Source organism: Phascolarctos cinereus, unplaced genomic scaffold (assembly GCF_003287225.1).
Source record: "Phascolarctos cinereus isolate Bilbo 61053 unplaced genomic scaffold, phaCin_HiC Scaffold_3;HRSCAF=262, whole genome shotgun sequence".
In the NCBI taxonomy this organism is placed as follows: domain Eukaryota; kingdom Metazoa; phylum Chordata; class Mammalia; order Diprotodontia; family Phascolarctidae; genus Phascolarctos; species Phascolarctos cinereus.
Genome location: NW_027555736.1, coordinates 48,075,251 through 48,098,575, shown reverse-complemented (window position 1 = coordinate 48,098,575; position 23,325 = coordinate 48,075,251). Strand labels below are relative to the sequence as shown.

Genomic DNA, 23,325 nt, shown 5'->3' with positions numbered 1-23,325 from the left:
CGACTTCCTTCCGGAAGTGGCGGGTCTCCGCAGAGAGAGCGGTGGAATCCGGGTGCCAGGAGCGTCGTAGTGCCTGCTGCGCTTGTGGACTCCTGCCACCCCTCCTTTCCCCTCCCCGCCCACCATGTCTGCCTTCGACACCAACCCCTTCGCGGACCCGGTGGACGTGAACCCTTTCCAGGTATGGGATGCTCCTGCCGTCCCAGGGAGACTGCTCGGGGGGCCGCGGCCCGGGCCTCTCCGCGCCGGGAGACGTGGCGCCCGAGGAACGGGCCCCACACCCAATAAGCGAGCCGGGAGCCCGAGGTCTGACCAATCAGGGCCGGGGGGCGGGATCAGCAACAGGTGGACCGCTGCGGAGGGGCGGGGTTGGAGAAGGGGGGAGCGAGAGTGATTGCAAATAATGGGGAGGGGCGGGGAAAGTGGTTGTAAACAAGAGGGGGGGCAGGGAAAGTGGTTGTAAATAAGGGGGAGGGGACAGGGAAGGTAGTTGTAAATAAGAGGGAGGGGCGGGGAAAGTAGTTGGAAGGGGGAGGATGAAGAGGTCCTAGGAGGAGAGGGCAAGAAAAGTACTTGTTTGTAAGGGTATGAGGGGGGTGGGACCTGGGGAAAAGATTCTGAAGGGTCGGCTTGGAGAGGGGCAGGGAAAGTAGTTATTGAAGGGAGTAGGGAAAGTAGACGTAAGTTAGAGAAAGGGTAAGGTGGTGATAAGGGGAAGGGGCCGGTGACTGTGGTTACAAGGGGGATGGGGGAGGGATAGGGAAAGTGGTTATAAGAGGAAGAAGGACCTGGGGAGGAGTGGATAGGGAAAGTGAATGTTGGGGGAGGAAGGAAAGGGGAAAGGTAAAGGTTAAAATGGGTTTGAGGGGAGAGGAATATAAAATGAAAGGAGGAAGGTAACCAACCAATCAGGGCCTTGAAGTGTTAAGTTTGGTAAACCGCTTGGACTGGTCCCCTGCCTCTCCCTGCTTGGACACAGTAAGGAGAAATTGATGAATAGAAGCATGACTGCTGTCTTCAGAGACACCCCCTTCTCTCTCGTCCCCCCCCAGTAACCGTTCCTCCCCCCCACTGGGGAAACACACAGCTAACACCACAGAGACCCCCACCTCCCAGTCTTAATCTGTTTGTGATCATTACTATTTATATAGTGCTTTTACTAAAGCACTTTTGCTTTAGTCTGATCAAGTCAGGAAGAAATGTTGGGCATTGAAGGAAAGAAGGAAAGGCAGAAATCTTGGGAATACACATCCACACAGATATAAAATCCAAGGTTTCCAACTTATAAATGAGTTCATAGATTTGTAGTATCTCTGCTGACTTTTGTACCAATGAAGCTGAGAGGTGGGGAGGAGTTTATGGTTGTGTTTACTACATCCAGGTGGAATTAAAGAGAAAAGGGGAGAAGAGGAAGCCTGGCCTGTTGGAAGTCTTCCACTGGAGTCTGGATGAAGTCTTGTCAGGGACATTGTAGGGATTCTTGAGGTACAGGTTGGATTCGAGGACCTCTGTCCTGGTCCTGGCCTGTCATTTAATAGCTGTGTGCCCTGAAGCAGGTTACCCTGCCCCACCCCCCATTCTCCTGGACTTCAGTTTCCTCCCCAGTGGACTAGATGATCTTGAAGCCCCTTTCAGCCCTAACTTTGTGGCTTTGGTATTCTGAAATGAGGTGTATTTGCTTTACAGAAGGGGGAAAGTGTTTCCAAGTTCTTTGTGGGCTGGAACCTGGTTTGGGAAAGCTCCTTTTGGGGACCAGTAGCTAAGGACTTATCCTGTCCACATGGCTTGTGCTGAGTATTCACTTGTCTTAAATTTCCTGCACACTTAGTAGAACTCATTGTGTTGGTTCACAGGACTTTCCTCCTTAAAGTAGACATGGAGGGGCCTGCCAGTTTAGGGGGCACGGAAGGGGAATGGGACTGTTGCTGATGTCCTGAGTCCTTCCTGCAACTTAGCACACCCTTTTTACTTCCTTCCCCCTTTCAGTCTCCAAGAATATCAAAGTGAAAGAAGACTTTAATTATGTGATAACAGTTGTATACTAATGTGAGAATGAAAATCCTTGCTACTTCAGACCATGGAAGACCTAGCCAGTGGGAGGGCATTCAAATCTATACTGGTCTCTCTCTCTCTTTTTTTTTTTTTTACCATGACTTGACCATGATAGATATCCTTTTTCCAAACCTTTCTGAGTAATCAATGACAAGTAAACAACATTTTCATGTTTATGAAAAGGGGTGGGGCAGCTAGGCGGTGCAGTGGATAGAGCCCCTGGTCTGAAATCAGGAAGACTCGAATTCAAATCTGGCCTCAGACAAACTCACTAACGGTGTAGCAAATCATTACAGTATCTTTGCCAAGAATACTAAGAAATGCTAAGAATACAAAACATTCATTACCTTGCAGCATAAGGTTTTCTGACAAATCCGTCTGTAGGAAATTTGTCTCCTAACCGAGGACCAGTAAAGGTCTATGGCCTGTTAATACAAGGAGATGGCTGATTTAAAGGTATGTTCCACCCAGTATCAACTCAGGGCTGAAATCGAAGAGTATAGGTTGAGTTAGGTTTTACTGAAAATGTGGGAGATTAAGGGTGAGCAGGACAAAAGTTTACTTGCTTTTTTTTGTCCTGTTGGGTCTAGAAACAAGTGATTCATGCATGTTCACCTGCAAGGACAGCCAGCTGTCCAAAAATGCCAAAGGTTTGTCTCCAGCTTTGGAGCGAGGCAAGATGAGGAGCCAGAAGCCTGCCCCTTTTTCTTAGCAGTGTTTTGGGCGGGGCACTATTCCAGAATCTCCAACTGATGTGTGTAATCTCCAGCCCCAGAAATTATGCTAAGCACTCTGGAGGCTTTTTCTGCATTCAAGTGAAATCCGGTATCTCTCTGTTGTCATGGAAGTGTTAAGGGGCCAAGTCGGCAGCACCAGGATATGGGCAGAACAAGAAGCAGCTGGGGTCCCATAAACAGCAGCATCTGACTGGTGACCTTGTGCCCATAGAAGAGAGAGATCTGGTTGAAATGCTGCTCCTTGCAAACCTGTGCTAGGGCCCCAGGTGGAGTTTGAGAGGAAGCTCTGCATACCAGACACTGAAGTCCTGACCCTGCTCAGAGCTAGTCTCCTTTAGGACCTTTCTCTGGCTGTGTGGAAAGTCTGCTCCCTTTCTGCCTATGTAGGATAACTGATGGGGTGTAGGGCCCAGGAGGCTTGGGTGTGAGCACATGTTCATTTACTCAGGGTGGTGACACATAGTTCAAGGAAGCACCTAAAGAGAAAATAGGGATTATAAACTCTCACAAGCCAAGATCTTCTTCGACCTTTATCCTGTGGAATGGAAATAGAATCCACCAGAGAAGTGAAGAGCCTCTCGCTTCCTTACTCCCGTTCTCTGCTGCCTCTTACTGATGGGGATGTACTTTTCTGACTCCTTTACTTGAACATGGGAATAATTCTGATGATTGGAAATGTTTAGGGAGAGGAGCAATTAGCATACTTTTCATTCCAGGATGTGTTCAGAAGACTATTGCATTCTTTGGACAAAAGGGGAAGTTTTGAGTAAGGTGATAACCTTCACAACCTCGATGAGTTTCATTTCATCAGCACACACTGATCACTCCTTTAATTACAGTTTGTTGGCTCTGCACTTTCTGGGGAGGAGATGGCTTGGCCTAAGGCTGTTCCTGAGACTCCTACTACTGCTAGATTATCATTAAACTTCAAGTTGGCCCAGAGTCTGGGGAAGGGTCGGTGGAGAGTTTTTAGGAGTTCTGGGAACTTGGATGGGAACAAAATTGCATCTTAATTTTTCACTACATCAAAGTTAAATTTAAACTTTCCTTCTATTTTTAATTAAAAACAACAGAAACATCAAAACATATGGAGCATTCTGAGGAGCAGTTTGTAGACTTTGCCAGACTGCTAAAAAAAAAAAGTCCATGATGCAGAAAAGGTCAGGGACCCCTGATATAGTGATAAACTTTGCTTTCATTTAGGGTTCAAGAAAAATGGTAACCTACCAGGTTAATTCTGGGGCCCCTTTTCTAACTGGAAATTTCTGCTAAGCCAATCCCAAAAACTCTGAGAGAGGGAGAGTGGAATAAATTGAAGTTCTACCAAACAAAGGAAAGCTTTCAGCCCCAGCCTACTGCCAAATAACATAATTTCACTTGCTCATGTTGCTTCTTTGCAATTTAAAGATAATCTCTGTAGTGTAGCTATTTCCCAAGGATTTCAAACATGTCTCCATTGTGGAAGGGGAAGGAAGTCATAGGACTTGGCCATGTGAACCGTGTCACTTGACATTCCCTGTACCTTTATCCTGGTGTCTCAGTCTGCCCAGGGTAGGTCTAGAGTCTGATGAATGGCCTGGTGCTGCTGGTGCCTTTTAGGGGGTGCATGATACTAGATAGGGAAATTGGTGTGCTTGGCCTCTCTGCAGAGAAGATGTCCCAGGGAGAGGTTGTAGCCTGGAGTGTTTGTCCTGTCCTCTGACTCTACTAAGAAGCACGATCCTGGGCATTTTCAGCTACCCTAGCTTGTCAGATAACCTGAATGAGAATGCTTCCCTTGTTATCTTCCATAAAGAGAGGGAAAAACCAAGTCTCCTTGGTTTGGGGAGTGAGGAAGAGTACATAGAAGACATTTCACTGGGAAATGGGAGTGCCCATGGAGCCAAGGCTCTGGTTTGTCTTGGAGGTAGTTAATCCTGTACCAGGCAAACAGTAATATTTAACCAGGACAAACAAGGCTGAATTGTCACCCTTCCAGAGAAGGGTTGTTTTAGATTTTGGCGAACTGACGGTTCAGTGAGTGCTTTTTCTGCAAATTTAAGAAACATTTACTGAATATGGCCTTGTGTGCATTGAGGGCGACCTGTCATCTACTAGGGAGATAATTTATAATAATAACTTCAGCATAAGAGAGTGTGATAAATAAAAGCTCTGAGAAAGGTACAAGGGTCAGAGGAAAGAGAATCACTTCCATCTGAGGGAACGAGGAAAGGTCTCAGGGAGGCAGAGAATGTTGGAACTGGGCATTCTAGGATGGCCGAGAGAAAGAAGAGGCCATGGAGGGGCAATGCCATGAAAGGATAGATCATGTTCTCGGCCAAAAGTCTGCTTTGATGTGAGCATCAGGTGTGATAATACAAGCTACTGTTTATGTATGTAGCACCTTACGTACTTTATTGTATTTGAATCTCACTGTAAAGTTGGCACTACAGGTGGTATCATCCCCATTTTACAGAGGAGGAAATTGAGGCTTATCAAAGTTAAGAAACTTGCCTGGGATCCTATAGGACACAGGAAGGGAAAGCTTTTGGGACCGAAAGGGACGTTGGGGCCGACTTGGAAAGGGCTTGGGCTGTCAGTTTAAAGAGTCAGGGTTTTCTTTGTAGGCAGTACAGTACTATAGTACTGCCCCCCAGAGAGAAGGAGGCCACAGGGGTGGCCTTGATCCTCTGATGAACCTGCAGGTGTTCTCTGGGCTTCTGGCCCAGCTCAACTCTCTGAGGCTGAGGTTTGAAGTGATTTTCTTTGTTTCTTTCTTTTCGTTTTGCTTCACTATTGACTTGACATGTCAGGTGTCTCAGGAAGGCCAGGAATTTCATAAGCTTCAAAATTATGATGTCTCTCCACCAACCGGAGCCCTTACCTTGCAGGAAAGAATTGATCCCGCCATGCTTTTACCTCCTTCAGCATTCATTCAGTAAACTTTGTAGAGCACCAGCTATGCTCACAACCTGAAACTAGTGCTCATCTGGTCTACCATTTGTAGGGAAGGAGAAGGCTGGGAAAAGCTTAGGACATAGGTGGTGAACCAGGACTTGGGCAGCACATTGAAAACAAGTAAAAAGCCACATGGACTGCCCCTGGGGCCTCGATGGCCCCTCAGCAGCTCCCCATGGGGAAGAGGCCTGAACCTGACCCCAAGCAAAGCCCTTAAGGCTGGCTTTAGAGCTGGAAGGGCCTTTGGTGGTCATGTGGTTCACTCCCTCGATTTACAGGTACAGAGGTGGAGACCCAGAGCCATGAAGTGGCTGGCCCAGGGCCATAGAGTAGGTGGCAAAGCCGCAGTTTTAACTCAGGTCTTCTGACTCTCAGAAGCAGCATGGAGAAATAGACGGAGTGCCAGACTTGTAGCCGGGAAGATCCGAATTCAAATCCTGTCTCTTGACACTGTTGTGACCTTAGCAAATCACTTCTTGCCCCTGGGCCTCTGTCTGTGAACATATAAAATTAGGAAGTTGGACTAAGTGACCACCAAGGGCCCTTTTAACTCTAAATTGAAGATCTTATGATTCCAAATGTAGTGGGTTTTTCCCCAGGAGTCTGCTTTGTACCAAGTCCCTAATGTGAGTGGGGTCTCTGAAGTTAACTCTGCTTTCTGTGGAGTTCAAGAAGAAATATAAGATACCATTTTGTACAGTTTGAGTAGGTGTGTTAGGTCATTTTTTCAGCCGTGTCCAACCCTCTGTGACCCCATTTGAGGAGCTCTTGGCAAAGATACTGGAGTGGTTTGGCATTTCCTTCTCCAGCTCATTTTATAGAGGAGGAAACTGAGACAAACCAGGTGAAGTGACTTGCTCAGGGTCATGGCTAGGAAGTGTCTGAGGCCGGATTTGAAGATGAGTCACTGATGTGGAATTACTCCATATTGTGCATTTCCCTTTGAATCACTTTGGGCATGGGAAGTTTAGTCCTTTATTTTAATGTCCAGTTTAGCCAGGAGCAAGGGTGAATCCCATTGTAGACAAGGTTGTGTGGACCTTAGTCACCAGAATTCATCTAAGGGTCTTGGAGGGACAGGCTTTTCAACTGTCCAAGTGATGATGGGGTGACAGGCCCTCTTAAGTGAAGCAGCCTGGGCCTAATTGGAATAAAAGGACTGACTTTGAATTCCAGGTCTGGCTTTGAATGCCACTTACTAGTTGTGTGACCTTGAGCAAGTGTTGTTACCTTTTGGACTTCAGTTTCCTTGTCTGAAAAGTGATGAAGCTGCCCTAGAAGGTGCTGCCTTGCCTCCAGGGCCACACCTGTTCAGTGGAAGCCCTCTCCTACAGTGCCACCTAGAGAACTAGGTAGAGGAATGCCTGTTAAGAGTCATTCATTACACGCAGGTTCGGACCCAGGTCAGTGCACTGTAACACCTGCTAGCAAAGGCTTGTTCTTTGGCCCTACCTCCTCCCTACATGCCCACCTGCATGGTGATATAGACTCAGATAACTAGTTCTTGGGTAGAGTGTCCAGTTTCTGGGGCTTAACAAGCTTACTCATCCTCTGAAATTAGAGCAGGTGTTCAGTGTCTCTATCTCTCAAGAGGCCAGAGTTTTAGAGTTGTCAGCTGGCCATTGATCGAACTGAAATGAAGACACCCCCAGTCTCACCCTAGGAGTGTGTTTTATTAGCCACTAAAACAGGGTGGTTTCCAGCCCACAGGGGCTCCAGGGATTCTTCTGTTCATGTCCCAGCTCCGACAGTTAACAGTGAATCTGGGCACTAGCAGGTATAGGGGTGCATAGGGCTGAGCTTTCTGAGCACTCTTTGGCACAACCTTGTTGGTGATGATGGTGGTTACTCCTCTCCACCCCTTCTCGTCTCTACCTTCCTGGGTCCTGTTCTGGACTGGCCAAGCTTTCTGCTGGCTGGCAGCTGATCCTGTATTAAGTTGTGGCATAAGGTGTTCCTTTTCTCGGAGACCTTTGTATAGTATGAGAAGATTTAAGACCCAAAGAAGTGATAGGATTGCAGCATGGGAATGAGGAGGGTATCTTTGGGCAGGGGGGACTCTTCAAGCAACACTCTAGGCAGTCCCAGAAGGTAGGCCCTGGTGCTTCATCTCAGAAAGGTCAATCTTGCTATAAGGCTATAATCCCTCCAGCTGCCCTTATATTCCCATCACTTCCTAGAGCTTAGAAACTAGAATAGAGAAATGATAGAGCAGAAAAATGTCCCTCCCAAAGAAGGCATGGGAAAGGAGGGGGTCCAGGGCTTGCAGGAGTCCTTACAGAAGAAGAGTGCTTACTCATTCAGGGGCTCAGTCATGTCCAGATAGGCTCTGAGGGAGGTCTGGCAGGATCCCTTCCCTCCAGAAAAGCACCTTCTAGAGTTAAGGAACAAGCTCTTTCTAGACTTTGACTGGTTGAAGAGCCCTCACTGTTGGCTGGAATGGGATTTGAATGATGGGGAGGAGCCGAGGCCGGTGGACGCAGCCCCTTTGAAACCCTGAGGTGCCCTGGTCGGCCTCTTGTTCTTTGTGGGCCACTCTCCTGAGCTCCCTCGCTCGCTCTTGTGACTTGGAGCTCTGGCATCTCTTGGTCTGGCTCCAAGCTCCTATTCACTTGAGGATTTGAAGGTACCCTTTGTAGCCTGGGGGCTAGGCCCTTGTCATTGATCAGCCAGAGATTTGTGCAGGAAGTACACAGTAAGACTGCCCTGCCCTGAGCCTCTTGGGAGCATCGTGAGTAAGAAGATGGGGGCAGGCTGTTATAGAAAGAGAATGGAACTTGGTCAGAAGGCTTGGGTTCAGATCTCGTCATGGCCACTTATGGCTGGCTCTGTAACAGTACAGAGTGCCTTGCTCTTTCTGACCCTCTGTTTCTTCATAAGAGCTGACATTTATAAAGAGCACTTTACAGTTTTAAAAGCATTTTACAAATAAATCATCTCATTTGGTCTCCTATCTGTCCTTGGGAAGTGGGTAGCCCAGGTATAACCTCCACCTCCAACTGAGGCTCCCCTGGACCTCTGTGGTTCAGAGTGCTGTCCCCTCAGGGTGGTGGTAGGTGCCTCAGAGCCTCTGGCTCTGGACTTGCCCAATCTGAGCACTGCAGCACCAGATGGCTGCCCACAAGTCACCCCCGAGCTTCCCTGGATTCCACCAGGGGCATCTGATCACAGAGCCTTGAAGAGCACATGTGTCAGTCTCCTGTCGAGGTAGGCAGCTGCCTTTTGCTGGCTCTGTAGGAAGGCCCCCTTTCCTCGTGGCCATGGGCTTCTGCTGATGTTTTATGTGCTTGGGGGAGAAGTCACTTCTTGTAGTTCCTCCTTGAATTTCTTCATCATTGTCCAGCCTCACACAGATTTCAGGGGTGTAGTGGAATAGGAATAGGAGAGCCAGGTGGAGGCTGGCGCCACCTTAGCAGGGTGTCTTTTACTTGATCTTCCCAACAAGCCTATGAAGTAGGTCAGACACTGTTCATTATCTCCATTTTATTGCTAAAAAACAGACTCAGAGAGTTAAGTTGCCCCAAATCCCACAGCAAGTAAGGGCAGACCTGGGCCTTCAGCTCTGGTCTTCAGGCTTAGTTTAATTCAGAAAGCATTTGTGAAGTGCCTAAAAATCTGGGAACAAAGCCAGTACCTGCCTTCAAGAAGCTTACACTCTACTGGGATAAAATAACATGTCCAAAGGGAAAGCATACAAAATATACACACAATGAGATTAGAGGGGAGAGTCAGGAAAGACTTCATGTGGGAGGTGGCATTTGAGCAGAACCTTGACAGAAGCTAGACAGATATAAGGTAGTGAGGACAGACTGCAAAGAAAGGCATGGGGCTGGAGATGAAATATCATTTGTGGGAGACATTAAGCAGGCCAGTTTGCCAGCCCATATACTATGTGATGGGGTTCAGAAGTGGGGAGACTAGGTCCAGATTGTGAAGAGCTTTTACTGCCAGAGTCTTTTGTATTTTATCCTAGAGGCCATCGGGAGGGAGGGAGCTTCTGGAACGGGAGCAAGCCCTATGGTCAGACCTGAGCCACCATTGGGTCACCATCTTGACATCTGTGTGGAGGATGGCTTGGAAAGGGGAGACCACTAGGAAACTATTGGAGATGAGAAGTGATGAAGGCCTGAACTAGGGTGGGAAGGAGCCTTGTGAGAGGGCACGAGTAAATGATTGGATGTGGAAGCTAAGGGAGAGAAAAGAGTTGAGGATAACCAGCAAGGAGCCAATAAGCCAATAAACATTAAGTGTCTACTGTGTGTCAGCTAAGTACTGAAGATAGTCCCTGCCCTCAAGGAGCTTACAATCTAAAGACTCACCAGGATATAGGAAATGCATGTGATAGAATGGACCCTCAATGGTACCTGGCACAGGGGCATCTTTTTCCCTGGAGTTGAAACCAGACTGGGCATCAGATGCAAAGTGAAGTGAGCTGAGAGTACAGTTTCTTCCCTATATAAAGGAAGGCATTGGGAGGAGTTTAGTGCTCCATCCTTGAGCCTCCAGTCAGAGTGGGAGGTCAAGGTTTGAGTTAGCCCTGGGTAGTGAGATTAGAGGTGATGAGCTTATCCTGGGAGAGGCAGCTTGAGTTTGTGATACCTGTGGGGCATCCAGGTGGAGATGTCCAGTGAGCCATTGCTGAGCCATGTCTGGAGCTCAGGAGAGAGTACACGAATTCTCATCCGGTATTAGAGGGAGAGGGCTCTTCCTGTCTAGAGAGCTGTGAAAACACATTGCAGCGCCCTTCCTGTAGTGCTCAGAGTGTACTCTCAGGAACTAGCATTTTATTGCACGGTGTCAGGAGTAGGATTAGACAGAACCAGCTGTTGTTACTAGTTGTTCCTGTGCTAGCTCTTGGGGGTCACCTGTACCTCCCTGCCATGTGTTGCTGGGGTAAATGCCCATAAGCCAGGCTCTGGAGAGAGACTAAAATGGGATGACAACTCAGCCCTTGTCATTTACGAACTTCTTCAGATTTCCCAGCTCATTTCTCTCAGTAATAGACTTTAAATGTGTCTCTGGATTTTTCCCATCATCTTCTCAGGATCCATCTGTGACCCAGCTGACCAATCCTCAGGGTGGCCTGTCGGAATTCAACCCTTTCTCAGAGAATCCCCGGCTGGTAAGTGTGCCCTTCTGTCTCTCTCACCATGACAGTGCCCATTCCAGTGTCATCATGCACACATACCTCATGGTTCCCTCTGTAGCCTCGGTGCCGTGTGCCTGGGCCCTGTTTTGGGCTAGTGGGATAAACGAGGAGGCAGCTCTGATGACATCTGCTAGCCCTAAATGCTCTAGAAGGAACAACTTTAAAGAAATGTATAAGTCATCCCGGGAGTTCTGGTAGACTCTCAGTGAGGAATGATGGGGGGTTTTACCCCATTGGAAGGAGGTTTAAGCCATTAAAATTCCTTTCTCCGGAGTAGAAAGGATGAAAAAGCAGGTGAAAACAAGTGTTGTTCCTATAACTCGTTGGGTCATAGGAATGCTAAATTTGGCCTCATATTGACCTTATATCTTCAGGACAAGAAACCGGGGACGGCCTATAGCTTGAGAGCTGAGATCCCTGGTCCAAAGGGGATGGCTTAATCAAGGCTGTCCCAGTGTGTGGTTCCTTTCACCCCATAGGTGCGTCTGCTACTGCTTGCTTATCCTTTCCAGAGGTCCTTGTGTGTGGATGTTTGGTGGGGTTTGTCCCTTCCTTACACCTGCAGGGCCCACACGCACTCATCTCCCTCTTTAGTCTTTTCCTGTCTCTTCCCTTAGACAAATGCAGCGGCAACAACAGTCTCAGCCTCCCAGCCCACTGGGCCGTCACAGCCTGCAGTTCTTCAGCCCTCAGTGGAACCGACCCCCCAGGTACTGTCTAGAAGCAGCCCCCTGCCCCTCAGAAGCACTACCCTTCAGCAGGGTTGGGGGGGAGCACGTCACTGTACATTGCAGACCTGCCTTGCCATGGTTTTCAAGAGGAGGGACACAATCTCATGTTTTTCTAATTCAGTTCCATTAGGGAAGACCAACATATGGGATCTCCAGATTATTTTGAGCGCTCTCTCTCTCTGGAGGCTGTCAGCTGAGTCCTGGTCAGGGAGTCCTGTGGCTGTGGCTTATCTTCACTTACCCAAATGGGAGTCCCAGGGCTGGGGAGGGAGAAGGCCGAGAGACTCTGGATGTATTCAGAGTGAAATATCCCCTGGGGTTTGGGCCTGCCTCCTGCCTGGGCACCCAGTCTCTCTTCCCTTCTTCAGTGGCTGGCTTTCCTGATGCTCTTGAAGGTGATAGAGAGTTACAGAATTGTAGAATCAGACACAGTGTAGTTGTATGTTGTAGCTCTTGCTTAGACAGGCTGACAAGTACCTACGTACCACATTGCTAGCAGTGAGTGGGTTCACAGAGAGACACCTGCTGCCAGGCAGAGCTGGTGTTCTGAATGGCAGCCACATTGGAAAGCTTCCTAAGGGCAGGCATTTAGCAGAGATGTGAGACAGTGAGAGCTCCCTTCGAGCTCCCTGAGCTGGTGCCCCAGCCCAGCTGAGCTGGGTGTGCTCTGGTACCCTACGTGCCCACCCAGAGGAGACTGCTGTCTTCCCAGAGCCTGACCAGGTCACCTCTGCAGTTCCATTGTTCCTAGAACTCAGTTCTCAGCATTATGCAGTAGCAAGAGCACTGGGTTCCACATCCTGCCTTTTGACAGGGATTAGTGTTGGTGTGACCTGGGGTAAATTCCTTCCCCCTCTGCGCTTCAGTTTTGTCATGTACACAGTGAAGGAGCTGGGCCTGGCAGCTTCCAGGACCCTCTCTTGCTCCTGATTGATGGTCCTGTGATCCCTCCCTGTCTTCCATGACTGCTTTTACTTAGCTCTGGGGAAGACCAGAGGTCTTTGATTTGAATCCTGACCCCAAAGGCCTGGGTACTTTCCTTCTGGCCCCCATGCCTCATCTGGAAAGTTTAGGGTTGAACTAGATAACTTCAAAGGCCTTTCCCGTTCCTAGGACCCTATTTAATAAATCCTTAGAAACCCTGCACAAAAGCAGCCTTTCCCATGAGCCTGCCTTGGGGCAGGCCCCCCGCCACCCCAGACAGCCCTGGTCAAGGCCCTGCTTCTCCATTTGCAGTTCACGTGAACAGAGGTGTTTATGGGGCCCACACTGGGCTACAGGCCCACAGGCTGGAATCACAGGCTTAGCAAGGGGAAGGGGCCGGAAGCCCTGGAGCTTGTTCCCTGTGACTCCCAGGCCCTCCTCTGCCCTGGACTCCTGGGCCATAACCACCAGAGGCTGCTTTGGAAGGCATGCAAACAGCCCACCCAGAAAGGTCGCATGCCTGCATGCCCATGTGGTGTCCACCTCTTTTCTTCCTCAAGACCTGTGGGACTGGGAAAGGACTGGAACGTGGATTCTTTCTTCAGGAAGGCCTGGCTTAAGCAGCCACTGACTAGACCCAGGGGAGCAAATTTCCCACCCTTTCCATAGAGGAGAGGGACAGTATGGTTCTATGCCTTTGACCATTGGGGGATAGCCTAGTGTTGGGTAGAGTATATTCACGAGATTCAAAGGCTGTGAGTTGGACTTGGCTTTTCTTCCTCTTCCCCATTCCAGTCTACAGATAGGGGTGATGTGCTCTAACCTCAGCATCCCAAGCTTCCTGCCCAGTGTGCCTAGGAGAGTAAGCTTTTGACTCCAAAAGTCCCTGCAGCTAGACAGAACTGAGCTGAGCCAGAGGGAATTCTGTACCTGGGCAGGGGGAGCTCAGAAAGCTTGGTGGGTCGTATGTGTACAATCAGCACTTCTCAGCCAGAGCGTCCAGTTGAGGTCTACACTTGCCCCTCAGGCTGTAAAACATCATCTTGTTGGGACTGTGTTGCTCCTTCATGAATTCCCTTCATCTTTCGTCATGTGATTTCATCTCACCCATGTGTCAGCAGGCCTGTGGAGCACTGAGGGGATAGTTCTCCCACCTGGGCTCTGTAGCTGTGGATATAATTGGGCTGGGGTGGAGGATAGTGGAAGGTGGGAAACGAGCCTGTAGGAATCCCTCTGATCTCCTGGAGATTGGCTCACAGTGCTCTTTGGGGGCCTGACACCATGTCTGAGGCTCAGTGCAGAGCTGTCTTCTGTGAGTGGCCACAGGGGCTCCCTCTGACTGCCTGCTCAGTTGAAGCTCCGTTTTCTTCCTGGGCATCTGCTTCCTGTAGGCTGTGGCCTCTGCTGCCCAGGCTGGCCTGTTGCAGCAGCAGGAAGAGCTGGAGAGGAAAGCTGCGGAGCTGGACAGGAAGGAACGTGAGCTGCAGAATGCCACAGCCAACCTGCACGGTGAGTCTGGTTCCCTGCCTGGCCAGGTGTAATGACCCTACCGGCGTGATCTTTGTGGGAAGGGGTCAGATGGGGATCTGTCAGGTGGAGACTCCACCTCCTTTATTCAGGGATGTCATGGAAAAGGCCCTTTGGTAAATTGTTAATCCTAGCAGTGTTGTGTGGTGCACTCTGGGGAAAGGGCCAAGAACCTAGAAGTAGAAGGGGCTAATGTAGCCTGGCCCCAAGGACACGGTGCGGCCACTCTCCAGCATCTCTGCTCTGGGCAGATTTTCTGTGCCTCTGGCTCCCTCACAGATGAAGGAGATAGAGCTCTCTCCCTGCATTTTCTGGTTATGATTATATGCCCTGGACAAGAGGCTTTAACTGCTAATGAATGACAGTATTCATGTTTGTATAGTTTGCTAAGCTTTTTCAAAGCACTTCTATGCCTGGCAAATTCTTTGGAGACAGTTTCTAGAAAGTAAGCTATGAGTTCCTGTTTCCCCATTCCCTAACACCACTTTTGAGATTTGGGGTACTTTTGGCCACCCAGTTAGTCAAGAGCTATTTATTAAATGCATACTGAATGCTGGGCCCACTGAGTCTTCCTAAGACTTCTAAGAGCCAGACTTCCTCTGGCTCTGCTCCTCCAGCCTCCACCCTCTTCTGCTGTCGGAGGCTTCCTTACCGCTTTTTTTCCCTAACAGTGAGGCCAAACAATTGGCCCCCACTGCCCTCGATCTGCCCCATCAAGCCCTGCTTCTACCAGGATTTCTCCGCAGAGATCCCAGCTGATTACCAGCGAACGTGCAAGATGATGTATTACCTCTGGATGTGTGAGTATGTGCAGAGGCTCGAGAGGGGCTTGGCTTGGGCTGTGTGCATCCACAGGTGCATGACTCATCACCCTTTGGCCAGGATGGCGGCCCCTGCTGTGAACCACATTGGACTGTCAGCAGCTTAGAAAGCCTGGCTCTCCAAAGAGGACCACTGGTGTTTTCACTTGTGTTTTGGGGGAGTGGAGAGGAGGAGGCGTTTTGGTGGCCATTGGGATACCCTGTGTCTGATGGTACCCAGCTCTCCTCTCCCTCTTTTCCCGGTTATCAGAGTAGAAAGTGATCCAGAGAAGCCAAGAACTCCGGCTGCTCCTAAAGTGGCCCTTTTTTGTTAAAGTCTGCACAGCCTCATGGGAAGCACCTGGCTTTCTGTGGCCGCCAGAACCCAACCTGAAGTGCAGAGCATCCAAGGATGATCTCCTGCCTCCAGCTCAGGGACCAGAGAGAGAGATGGAGGGTGGACCTTTCTTTCTCTGAGGATTCTGTAGCTCTCCTGCGAATTTGCTTTGGAAGCTGTAAATGGCTTGGTTTCCCTTCAGGCTTCTTACATATCTCCCAGGAGGTGCTGCCTTAGAGCCCCCAGTTTCATGAGTTCATGAAGCATCAGGATGGAGGGAACTGACACCCTTTTGCTCAAATGCAGTTAGAAGCCTTCTTTCTGTTCATTATTCAGATATTTAGTAAGCCATTTGCTAAGTGCCTGCTGTGTGCAGAGTACAGTGCTGAGGAAGCAATAAAGGTAGATGGCAGAATGCTACCCTTGGGGACACCATGGGTGCAGGAGAGGGCTCCACATGAGGACTTGAGGCAGAAGCTGGAGTACCCTTGTGGGATGTGTCAGGATGTGAGCACAGTCCTTTTGGGCTGGGGTTGGATGAGGTGGCTGCCAGCCTTCCAGCTTTCCTGGTGGTCCTGGAGGGCCTGTGATTCCATGTCCTAAGAGGCAGCAGGTGAAGCCCAAGAAAAGGAGATCATGAAAGCGTAGGGGCAGGGGGCAGAGATGGGCAAGGACATGACAGAAGAGGCAGCCGGATGCTGTGGGAGAAAGTGTGGAAAAACAGGAGAGGCGTGAACAAGGCACAGGAAGCTGGTGGCTCTGAGGAAGACGTGGCCATTATCCTCCCTTGTCTCTGTGCCCTTGGGCCCCTCACTTCTTATCTTCTCTAACAGATTGCCCTCCTGGTATCTCCCCTCATTCTCCTTATCTACTGGTGCTGCCAAGGGTCATCCTGGATCTCTCCCCCTGTTCTGAGCCACGCTCCTTGAGAAAGCTGGCCGTCTGCTGACTTCTGACTACATTTTCCAAAGTCGCCAGTGACCTCTCAGCTGCCTAATATTTGGGCCTTTTCTCAGTCCTCATTCTTGTTGCCTTCTCTGCAGCCATAGATAACTATTGAGCTTTCCCTGTCCCGGCTTTTGTGACACTGCTCCCCTTTGGTTCTTTTCTTGCCGCTCTGACTGCCCCTTCTCCATCTCCTTTGCTGGGTCACATTCTACCACATGCCCCTGACTAGCCTCTCTTCTCACTTGAATTTAATTATCATCTCTATGCACCCTCTCTCTCCCCCTCCCCTCCCCCCTCTCCGCCCCTCCCTCCCTCCCCTCTCCCTCTCCCCCTCCCATCCTCCCTCCTTCCTTCCCTCCCTCTTCCTGCATCATCAGCTGCCAACTGGCCATGTATATATCCTGTAGACATCTCAAACATTGAAATCATTCTTTTCCCCCCAAATCCATCCCTCTTCTTGACTTCCCTGTTTCTGTTGAGGACCCCACCCTCAGGGGAACCTGTAGCCTCGAGGCCACACCTGGCCCTGTAGGTCCTTGGGTGTGGCCTTTTATTAAGGGGATTTGTTTGTGAAGTTTGGATTCCGTCAAAGGGCAGAGCCCAAGGACCACCTGGCCTGGAGGCCATCACCCACTTCACAGCTTGCCAGTGCTCACCTCTGGGTATCATCTTTGCTTTCACTGTCTACCTGGTCCCACACATCCCACTCAGTTGTCCCATCTTGTCTCTACCTCCCTCCTGTCTCTCCCCTCTGTCTCCTTCTGGGCATTCACAGCCACCACCGTAGTTCAGGCTTTCCCCTCCTCTCAACTGGACTCCTAACTACTCTCCCTGCTTCCACTCCAATCCAGCCTTCACACAGCTGCCCAAGGGCCAATCTGACCATGCCCTTCCCCTGCTCAGAAACCTCTGGTGGCTTCCTGTTACTTCAGGATCCAGTACAGCTTCTTCTGGCATTGAAAACATTTCACATAAGTATGTTTAATAGAAATATGTATGTAAAGCCTGTATCAGATTGTGTGCTGTCTTGGGGAAGGAGCGGGAGAAAAATTTTAAACACAAAAAAGAAGAAAAAAGAAAACATTTCACATGGTGCCCCCAGCCTGCCTTTCCAACCTTATTCACACACTGTGGTGCAGCCAGACTAGCCTCTAGCTGATGCTCACACCTGGCAGTCCATCTCCCAACTTTGTGCCTTTGGAATTGGCTTTTCCCCATACCTGGAATCCCCTCCCTCCCTCTCGAAGAATCCCTCATTTCCTCCAAGGGCCCCCTTCTCCAGGAAGCCTTTCCTAATGCCCCTGGCTCTTAGTGCCTTCCCTCCCAAATCACCTTGTGTCTCCTTTGCATATACCTTCATCTCTATGTGTTGCCTCTCCTGGCTGGAATTGTAAGTTCTTTGGGGGTAGGAGAAGGGACTATACTGCTTTTGTCTTTACATTCTCAGCAGCCAGCGCTGTGCCTTGCTCATATTAGGCACTTAGTACTTGTTAATTGAATTATGAAAATGTGACCATTGCCTGAGTTACTAAAAAGTCGACCTGTACATGCTAGCAGTGACCATACCCCCTCTACTATCTTGATTTCCCCAGTGCTGGACCCTGGTTCCTTCCCAGAGTGAGTGGGCTGGCCTAACTATCCTGGCATAATCTTTCTTGCCTCCTTCCCGCAGTACATTCAGTGACTTTGCTCCTGAATCTTCTTGCCTTCCTGGCCTCGTTCTCTGCTCACAATTATAGTGGAGTTGACTTTGGTCTGTCAATCCTGTGGTTTCTGCTCTTCACCCCATGTGCCTTCATCTGTTGGTATCGACCCATCTACAAGGCCTTCAGGCAAGTGGGGGGAAAGGGGGCAGGGGTGGCTTGGGCCTAGCAGGCCCCTCGGGCTGGTTTGACAGAGGTGATTAGCAAGCCAGAGCTGACAGTTTGGGGCTTTATCACCTGTAGGCTGGCACCATCCCCTGGGACTTGGCCTCAGTACCGCTCACGTGTGTGCCCAGGAAGCTGATGCCCTCTCTCTCCTTCTCTCCACAGATCTGACAATTCCTTCAGCTTCTTCGTTTTCTTCTTTGTGTTCTTCTGCCAAATAGTCATCTATGTCATCCAGCTGGTGGGTCTCCCGGGCTGGGGGAACAGGTAAGGCCGGGCTGCTCCCACCCTTGACTGCCTGACTCTTTTCCAGCTCTCTCTGTGCTCTGCTTCCTGCCAACTTCTTTGTACTGCCTCACCTACCCAAAGCTTAGCCCTGTGTCTCCGCTGGCCCCAGACCTCCAGCCTGCCTCCTGTCACTGGGTTTTACTGCTGCCTTTTGCCTTTAAGACCTTTGTACAAGAATGCTACCCCTCCACAGAAGGCCTTGGTCTGGAACAGAACTGGTCCCCTGTCCACAGGCTCTCAAGGTAGTTGTCCTTTGCTTTGGGTGATGAGCCACAGTCCCTTCCCATAGGCAAAGAGCTAGGGATCACCTTCAGGAAGGGATGGGGGAGCCTGGACACTTGCCTTCTCGTTCTTCTTGCTGTGAATGGAGGACTCTTTGGGCTCCAAACAGAAGAAGGTTTGGTCATTGGCATTCTCCACAATAGCTGGAGTCCCATGGGCATTACAGACATACAGGTCTGTAAAACCAGACCCTGAGAAAAGATCAGAATTGATGTTTTCTACCTGCCTCAGTGCCCACAAGAAATTGCAAACAAAGGTCAGGCCTGGCACTTTGCTCAGTCAGGACCTGGAATGAATGAGTTTCTTTTGCCTTTCCCTTTCAGCACCAAATCCTGAACTGGTAGGAGAGCTCCTTCTCCTCCTTCTCCCTCTTCCTCTTTCTGTTCTCCCCACTTTCCCTCTCTCCTTTTCTCTCCCTCTCTCTCTCTCTCTCTCCTCCTGTCTCTCCTCCTCTCCCTTCCCGCTCTTCTGTTCTCTCTTTTTCCCCTCTCTCTTTCTCTCCTTTTTTTCCCCCTCCTTCCCTCCCTCTCTCCTCTCCCTTCCATGTCTGTCTTTCTCTCTCTCCGTGGTCTGCACCCCGGCTCTTTCCTTTGCCCACTTTGCTACTTCTCGTTCTAGTCCTTTCTCTTTCAGCTTAGGGGCCTAGATGGATCACCATTCCCCTAGTCGAATCCCTGCCTGGTAGGAGGCAGGGTGTGGACGGTGATGATGGTTCCTGTCAGGAAGGCTGCCGTCCTTGGGGACACTGTGGATGCTTGGAGCTCTGTCACTAACTGCGGGGAGTCCCTAGGAAAGTCTCTGCGCTTCTCTGGGCCTGTTTCTTTGGTTGGGCCTTTCCAGCTGTGCTGTTCTGTGATTTTAAAAACGTTTTCTAGCCCCTCAGACATCAGTGACCTTTTGAACCCTCGTGCCCCAAGGGTGGTGGGCACTGAGAAAGGCCCAGGCTGTGCCCGAGGGCCCATCCCGCACCTCCATGGAGCCATCCTTCTTTCAGGTGGCTTTCTCGGTGGTGACAGTAGTTGGCAGGTTTGCTCCTTTGGAGTGGACCAGCAGGCATTTATTAAGCACTTACTGTGTACCAGGCACTTTGCTGAATGCTGGAGGGACAAAGACAAGCAAGAGATAGTTCCTGCCCTCAAGGAGCTCATCCTCTAAAGGGGGAGACTGAATGCAAACAACTGTGTCTGTCCCAGATACACGTTATTACATGTGAACTCTGTGCATGTGCTTTCGTTCTGCATCTTTCCCATAAGAAGACCCTGCTAGCATGGGGGGCAGGAGATTCTTGTAGAAGGTGGGATTTTAGCTGACACTTGGAGGAAACCTGGGAAGCCAGGAGGAGGCAGAGACAAGCAGGGAGAGCTCTGGGAGCGTGGAGGCTGGCCAGGGAAAATGCCAGGAACAACCAGCCAGGAGGCCAGTGCTGATGGGTGATTGCGTGTCTATGTCTGTGTCTCTGTGCGTGTGTGTGGAGAGGGCAGGGCTGAGTGAGGAAGCAGGATTTCATGTGACCTTGGAAACTGCTGGATCTGTCTGTCAGGGTAGCCTTATGATGAAGCTTACTCCACCCTGGCTAAAGGATAATAGTATCTTCCCCACCAGAAGGGCCTTTTCAGGCAGGTGGGGAGTCTGAGGCTTTCCAGGCAGAGTCTTGGCCTTTCTCCATCCTGCTTCCTTAGCTGAGCTCAGAAGGTCACACAGCTTCACCAACCCAGTGGACCCCTCCTCAGAACAGAAGGCATAAATATATCAAGTAAAATGCACAGGAATACAAAGGAAGCCAATCTGATGGAATTGCAGCCATCAGAATGGTTTTTAAAAACATATTCACAGACTCCCAGAAATCTGTCTGTGGCCCAAGGTTAAGAACCCCCAAATTAGGCTGTATACACCTGCCTCTGGTGGCATGGGTAAGGAAGAGGAGGAGCTAAAACCACCACCGGGTTTGGAACATGAAGGGCCTAGGGGAAGGACAGGCCCCTCGGAGATGGAGGACAAGCTGGTCACTGGGGAAAGATTTCATTCCACTTGAACATTGACCAAAACACCTGGCTTCTTGCCCCGGACCTGTCAGGGCCTGTCTGGTGAAGCCTCCTTCGTTGAAGCAGTGTTTGGCCCTGGGATAAGGCCAAGTGCTGTCCAGGCCAGCCCTCCCCATCATCATCATCCCTTCTCTTTTTCAGTGGCTGGATTGTTGCTATGTCAACAGTGAAGGCTGACTCTCCTATAGCTGTCTCGATCATCATGATGGTGGTGGCTGGCTTCTTCACCCTCTGTGCTGTGCTCTCCCTCTTCCTCCTGAAGCGGGTAAGTGGGTGTGCACACGAATTTGAGGAGGGAGAGGAGGATGGGGAGGAGCAGGAGGGGCCCTACGCCACAGAGGCCTTTGTTCATCTCTCTGCACTCTGTCCTCACACCAGTTAAGAGGGACTGAGTCCAGGAAAGGTCCAGGGCCTTGCCAACGTCCCCTGAGAAGTGTGGCGGGGATGGCTGTGCCATCACCTGACCGCTCTGGCGTTCTGGGTTGCTTTCCCGCAGGTGCACTCTCTGTACCGACGGACGGGCGCCAGCTTCCAGCAGGCCCAGGAGGAGTTCTCCCAGGGCATCTTTGCCAGCAGGACCTTCCGAAACACAGCAGCTGGCGCTGCCCGAGGAGCGTTCCAAGGAAATTAACCCTTCCTGGGCTGGTCGTCATCCTCTTCCTCACCAGCCCTTCTCTTCTTACTCCTCTTGCTGCCTCCTCCTGAGGTGCACTTTCCAGGGGTGCCTTGCTTAACGGTTCCTGCTGAGACACAGAAAGACACAGAGACGGCTCTCACCTTTGGCTCATCCTGTTTCTCAGCAGCCAGCCTTCCCTTCCACTTCAGGCTGGAAGGGAGGGTCGAGTTTTTTTATACATACATTTACACACACCTAGAAAAGTTAGCCCAGGTCTGTCTTTTCTTTTGTGTGTATGGTGATTCGGTGGGATTCCTGCCCTCAAGCAGAGGGTGGGGATGCCGTTTGTTTGGGATAGGTAGCACCTGGCTGGGCTTTGACTTGGGAGAGGGTCCAGGGCAGGGCAGAGGGGGCAGTAGCACCATCCTAGCATGGTGCCCCCTTCTGCAGGCCATCATCAGGAAGATTCTAAGTGGTCCCCAGCTTTTACCTTGGAGAAGGGACTAAGATTGTGTTCTCTTCTCCTTGACTGTTGCCTGTCTACAGGGAAAATTAGCATGTGACTTTATAGAGCCTGTAGGAGGAGTGTGGCAAGGCTGCTTTCTGGACACTAACTCATTGCCCGGAGTGGGGAGCAGCTCCATCTCCCCCTCCTTCCTTTAGGGCTCACCCCTGAGAGCCAAATGCTTTTGGATCATGTCAGCTGCCAGGCAGGGGCCATCCCTGCCTTGGGAGGAGCCCTGGAGTCACAGTCCTGAAGCAAGAAGTGCCTTAATAACCCCTCTCTCCCCCAAAGTGGGGAGCCCAGGGTCTGCCTTGGGGGCAGAGATGCTTGAAGACCCTGCTGGGAGCTCCAAGGGTGGGCATCTCTGGGAGGGAAGGGACCTCATTGGATCCATTCCCTTGCCACCAGAGACTCTTGGGCCCGTGTGCAAACCCTAACCCTCGTTCTGCTGCATTCCCTTCACCCTCTCTCCTTGCTTCCATCTCTTCTCCCTCCTCTGCCCCTTTCTGTCAGCAATAGACTGTCGCCTGGCCTGGACTGGAGAAGAACCATTCTTCCTCCGGGCTGCGCTCTCAGGAAGCTTAGCAGGGATTTGGGCTAAGCTCCAACCTTCCACGTCTTAGCTGTGAAGAGATAGAACCCTCAGCTGGGCCCCCTATTGGCTACCTATCTGCAGAAGCAAAGCGAAGGCCTAGCCCTCAGTACCGCCTCCTGATGAGCCTCGGGAGGGCAGGGAGTGGACTTGGTTCTGTGAGGGGAGGAAGTGCTCCTCCAATCACCTGGGGACTGGCCTGGGCTATGTGAACAGGCCCCGGAGCCCTGAAGCTGTTTGCCGGATTTCCCTCTGGATCCAAATGTATCTAGCAATAGTGGCAATGAATGAGATTTTAAGGCCTCTCTGCTCCCCATTTCTCAGATATATTTTGTCCTTCTCTGTGTACAGATGTATATGTCATGTCTTAACTTTGTGCTTTAAATAAAAACAGTGTGGATGGAGAAATGGAACCTTTCTCAGTGTGCAGACTTCTGTCCCTGGAAGCCGGAAAATGGGGGAGGTACCGGCAGGGGGAAGATTGTCCCACGTTTGCTAGGTTTGCCCTTAAAAGGGGAGACTTCCTGGGCCCATGTGACAAGGAAGATCAAGGCATTCAGGTGGCATTGGAGTTTAAAAGATGGAAGCTTCCTGCTGTGTGACCTTGGGCAAGTCAGTTCTGCCTCAGTTTCCTCATCTGTGAAATGGGAATAATAGTGCCTCTCTTACAGGGTTGTCGTGAGGATCAAATAATGCAAACCTTAAAGCGCTATATAATTGTTAGCTATTTAATGATAAAAGAGGGTCCCGCATTGACTTTAATCTTTTAATCACTCGCCTTCTAGAAACTAGCCAGGGACAAAGGTTTTAAAAGCAAATACTAGTTTTGCTTGATTATGCTGTATTCGGCCTAAGTTTTTATTCATTTTTCCGTTGAGAGGAGGGAGGGGCAGGAGCGCCCGCCACCCTCTCTTAACGTGAGAACGGAAGGGCTTAGACAAGCCCCGCGGCTCGAAAAGCTCGGTGAATTACGTCTTTTAGGAGGACAAG

The 23,325-nt window shown here is 50.3% G+C and overlaps 1 protein-coding gene across 2 annotated transcripts; it reads left to right on the top strand.

The window, feature by feature from the left end:
- Positions 1 to 22,748, top strand: SCAMP2 (secretory carrier membrane protein 2). Of its 2 annotated transcripts, XM_078150804.1 has the most exons (10): positions 1 to 181; positions 10,771 to 10,848; positions 11,493 to 11,585; positions 12,057 to 12,197; positions 13,922 to 14,039; positions 14,729 to 14,857; positions 17,815 to 17,974; positions 18,176 to 18,277; positions 20,764 to 20,887; positions 21,119 to 22,748. In XM_078150804.1, exons 1-10 carry the CDS (start codon positions 125 to 127, stop codon positions 21,251 to 21,253), a joined length of 1,137 nt encoding a protein of 378 aa, XP_078006930.1. In that variant the 5' UTR covers positions 1 to 124; the 3' UTR covers positions 21,254 to 22,748. The 2 variants fall into 2 exon arrangements, with proteins under 2 accessions (XP_078006930.1, XP_020850185.1); XM_020994526.2 differs by lacking the exon at positions 12,057 to 12,197 and having other exon boundaries at positions 3 to 181.
- Positions 22,749 to 23,325: the final 577 nt, after the last annotated feature.

Coding starts and splice junctions, on each gene's coding strand:
- SCAMP2 (XM_078150804.1), top strand. CDS start 125: ATGTCTGCCTTCGACACCAACCCCTTCGCGGACCCGGTGGACGTGAAC. Junction 10,849..11,492: donor TCTCAGAGAATCCCCGGCTG/GTAAGTGTGCCC, acceptor CTCTTCCCTTAG/ACAAATGCAGCGGCAACAAC. Junction 20,888..21,118: donor CCCTCTTCCTCCTGAAGCGG/GTAAGTGGGTGT, acceptor GCTTTCCCGCAG/GTGCACTCTCTGTACCGACG.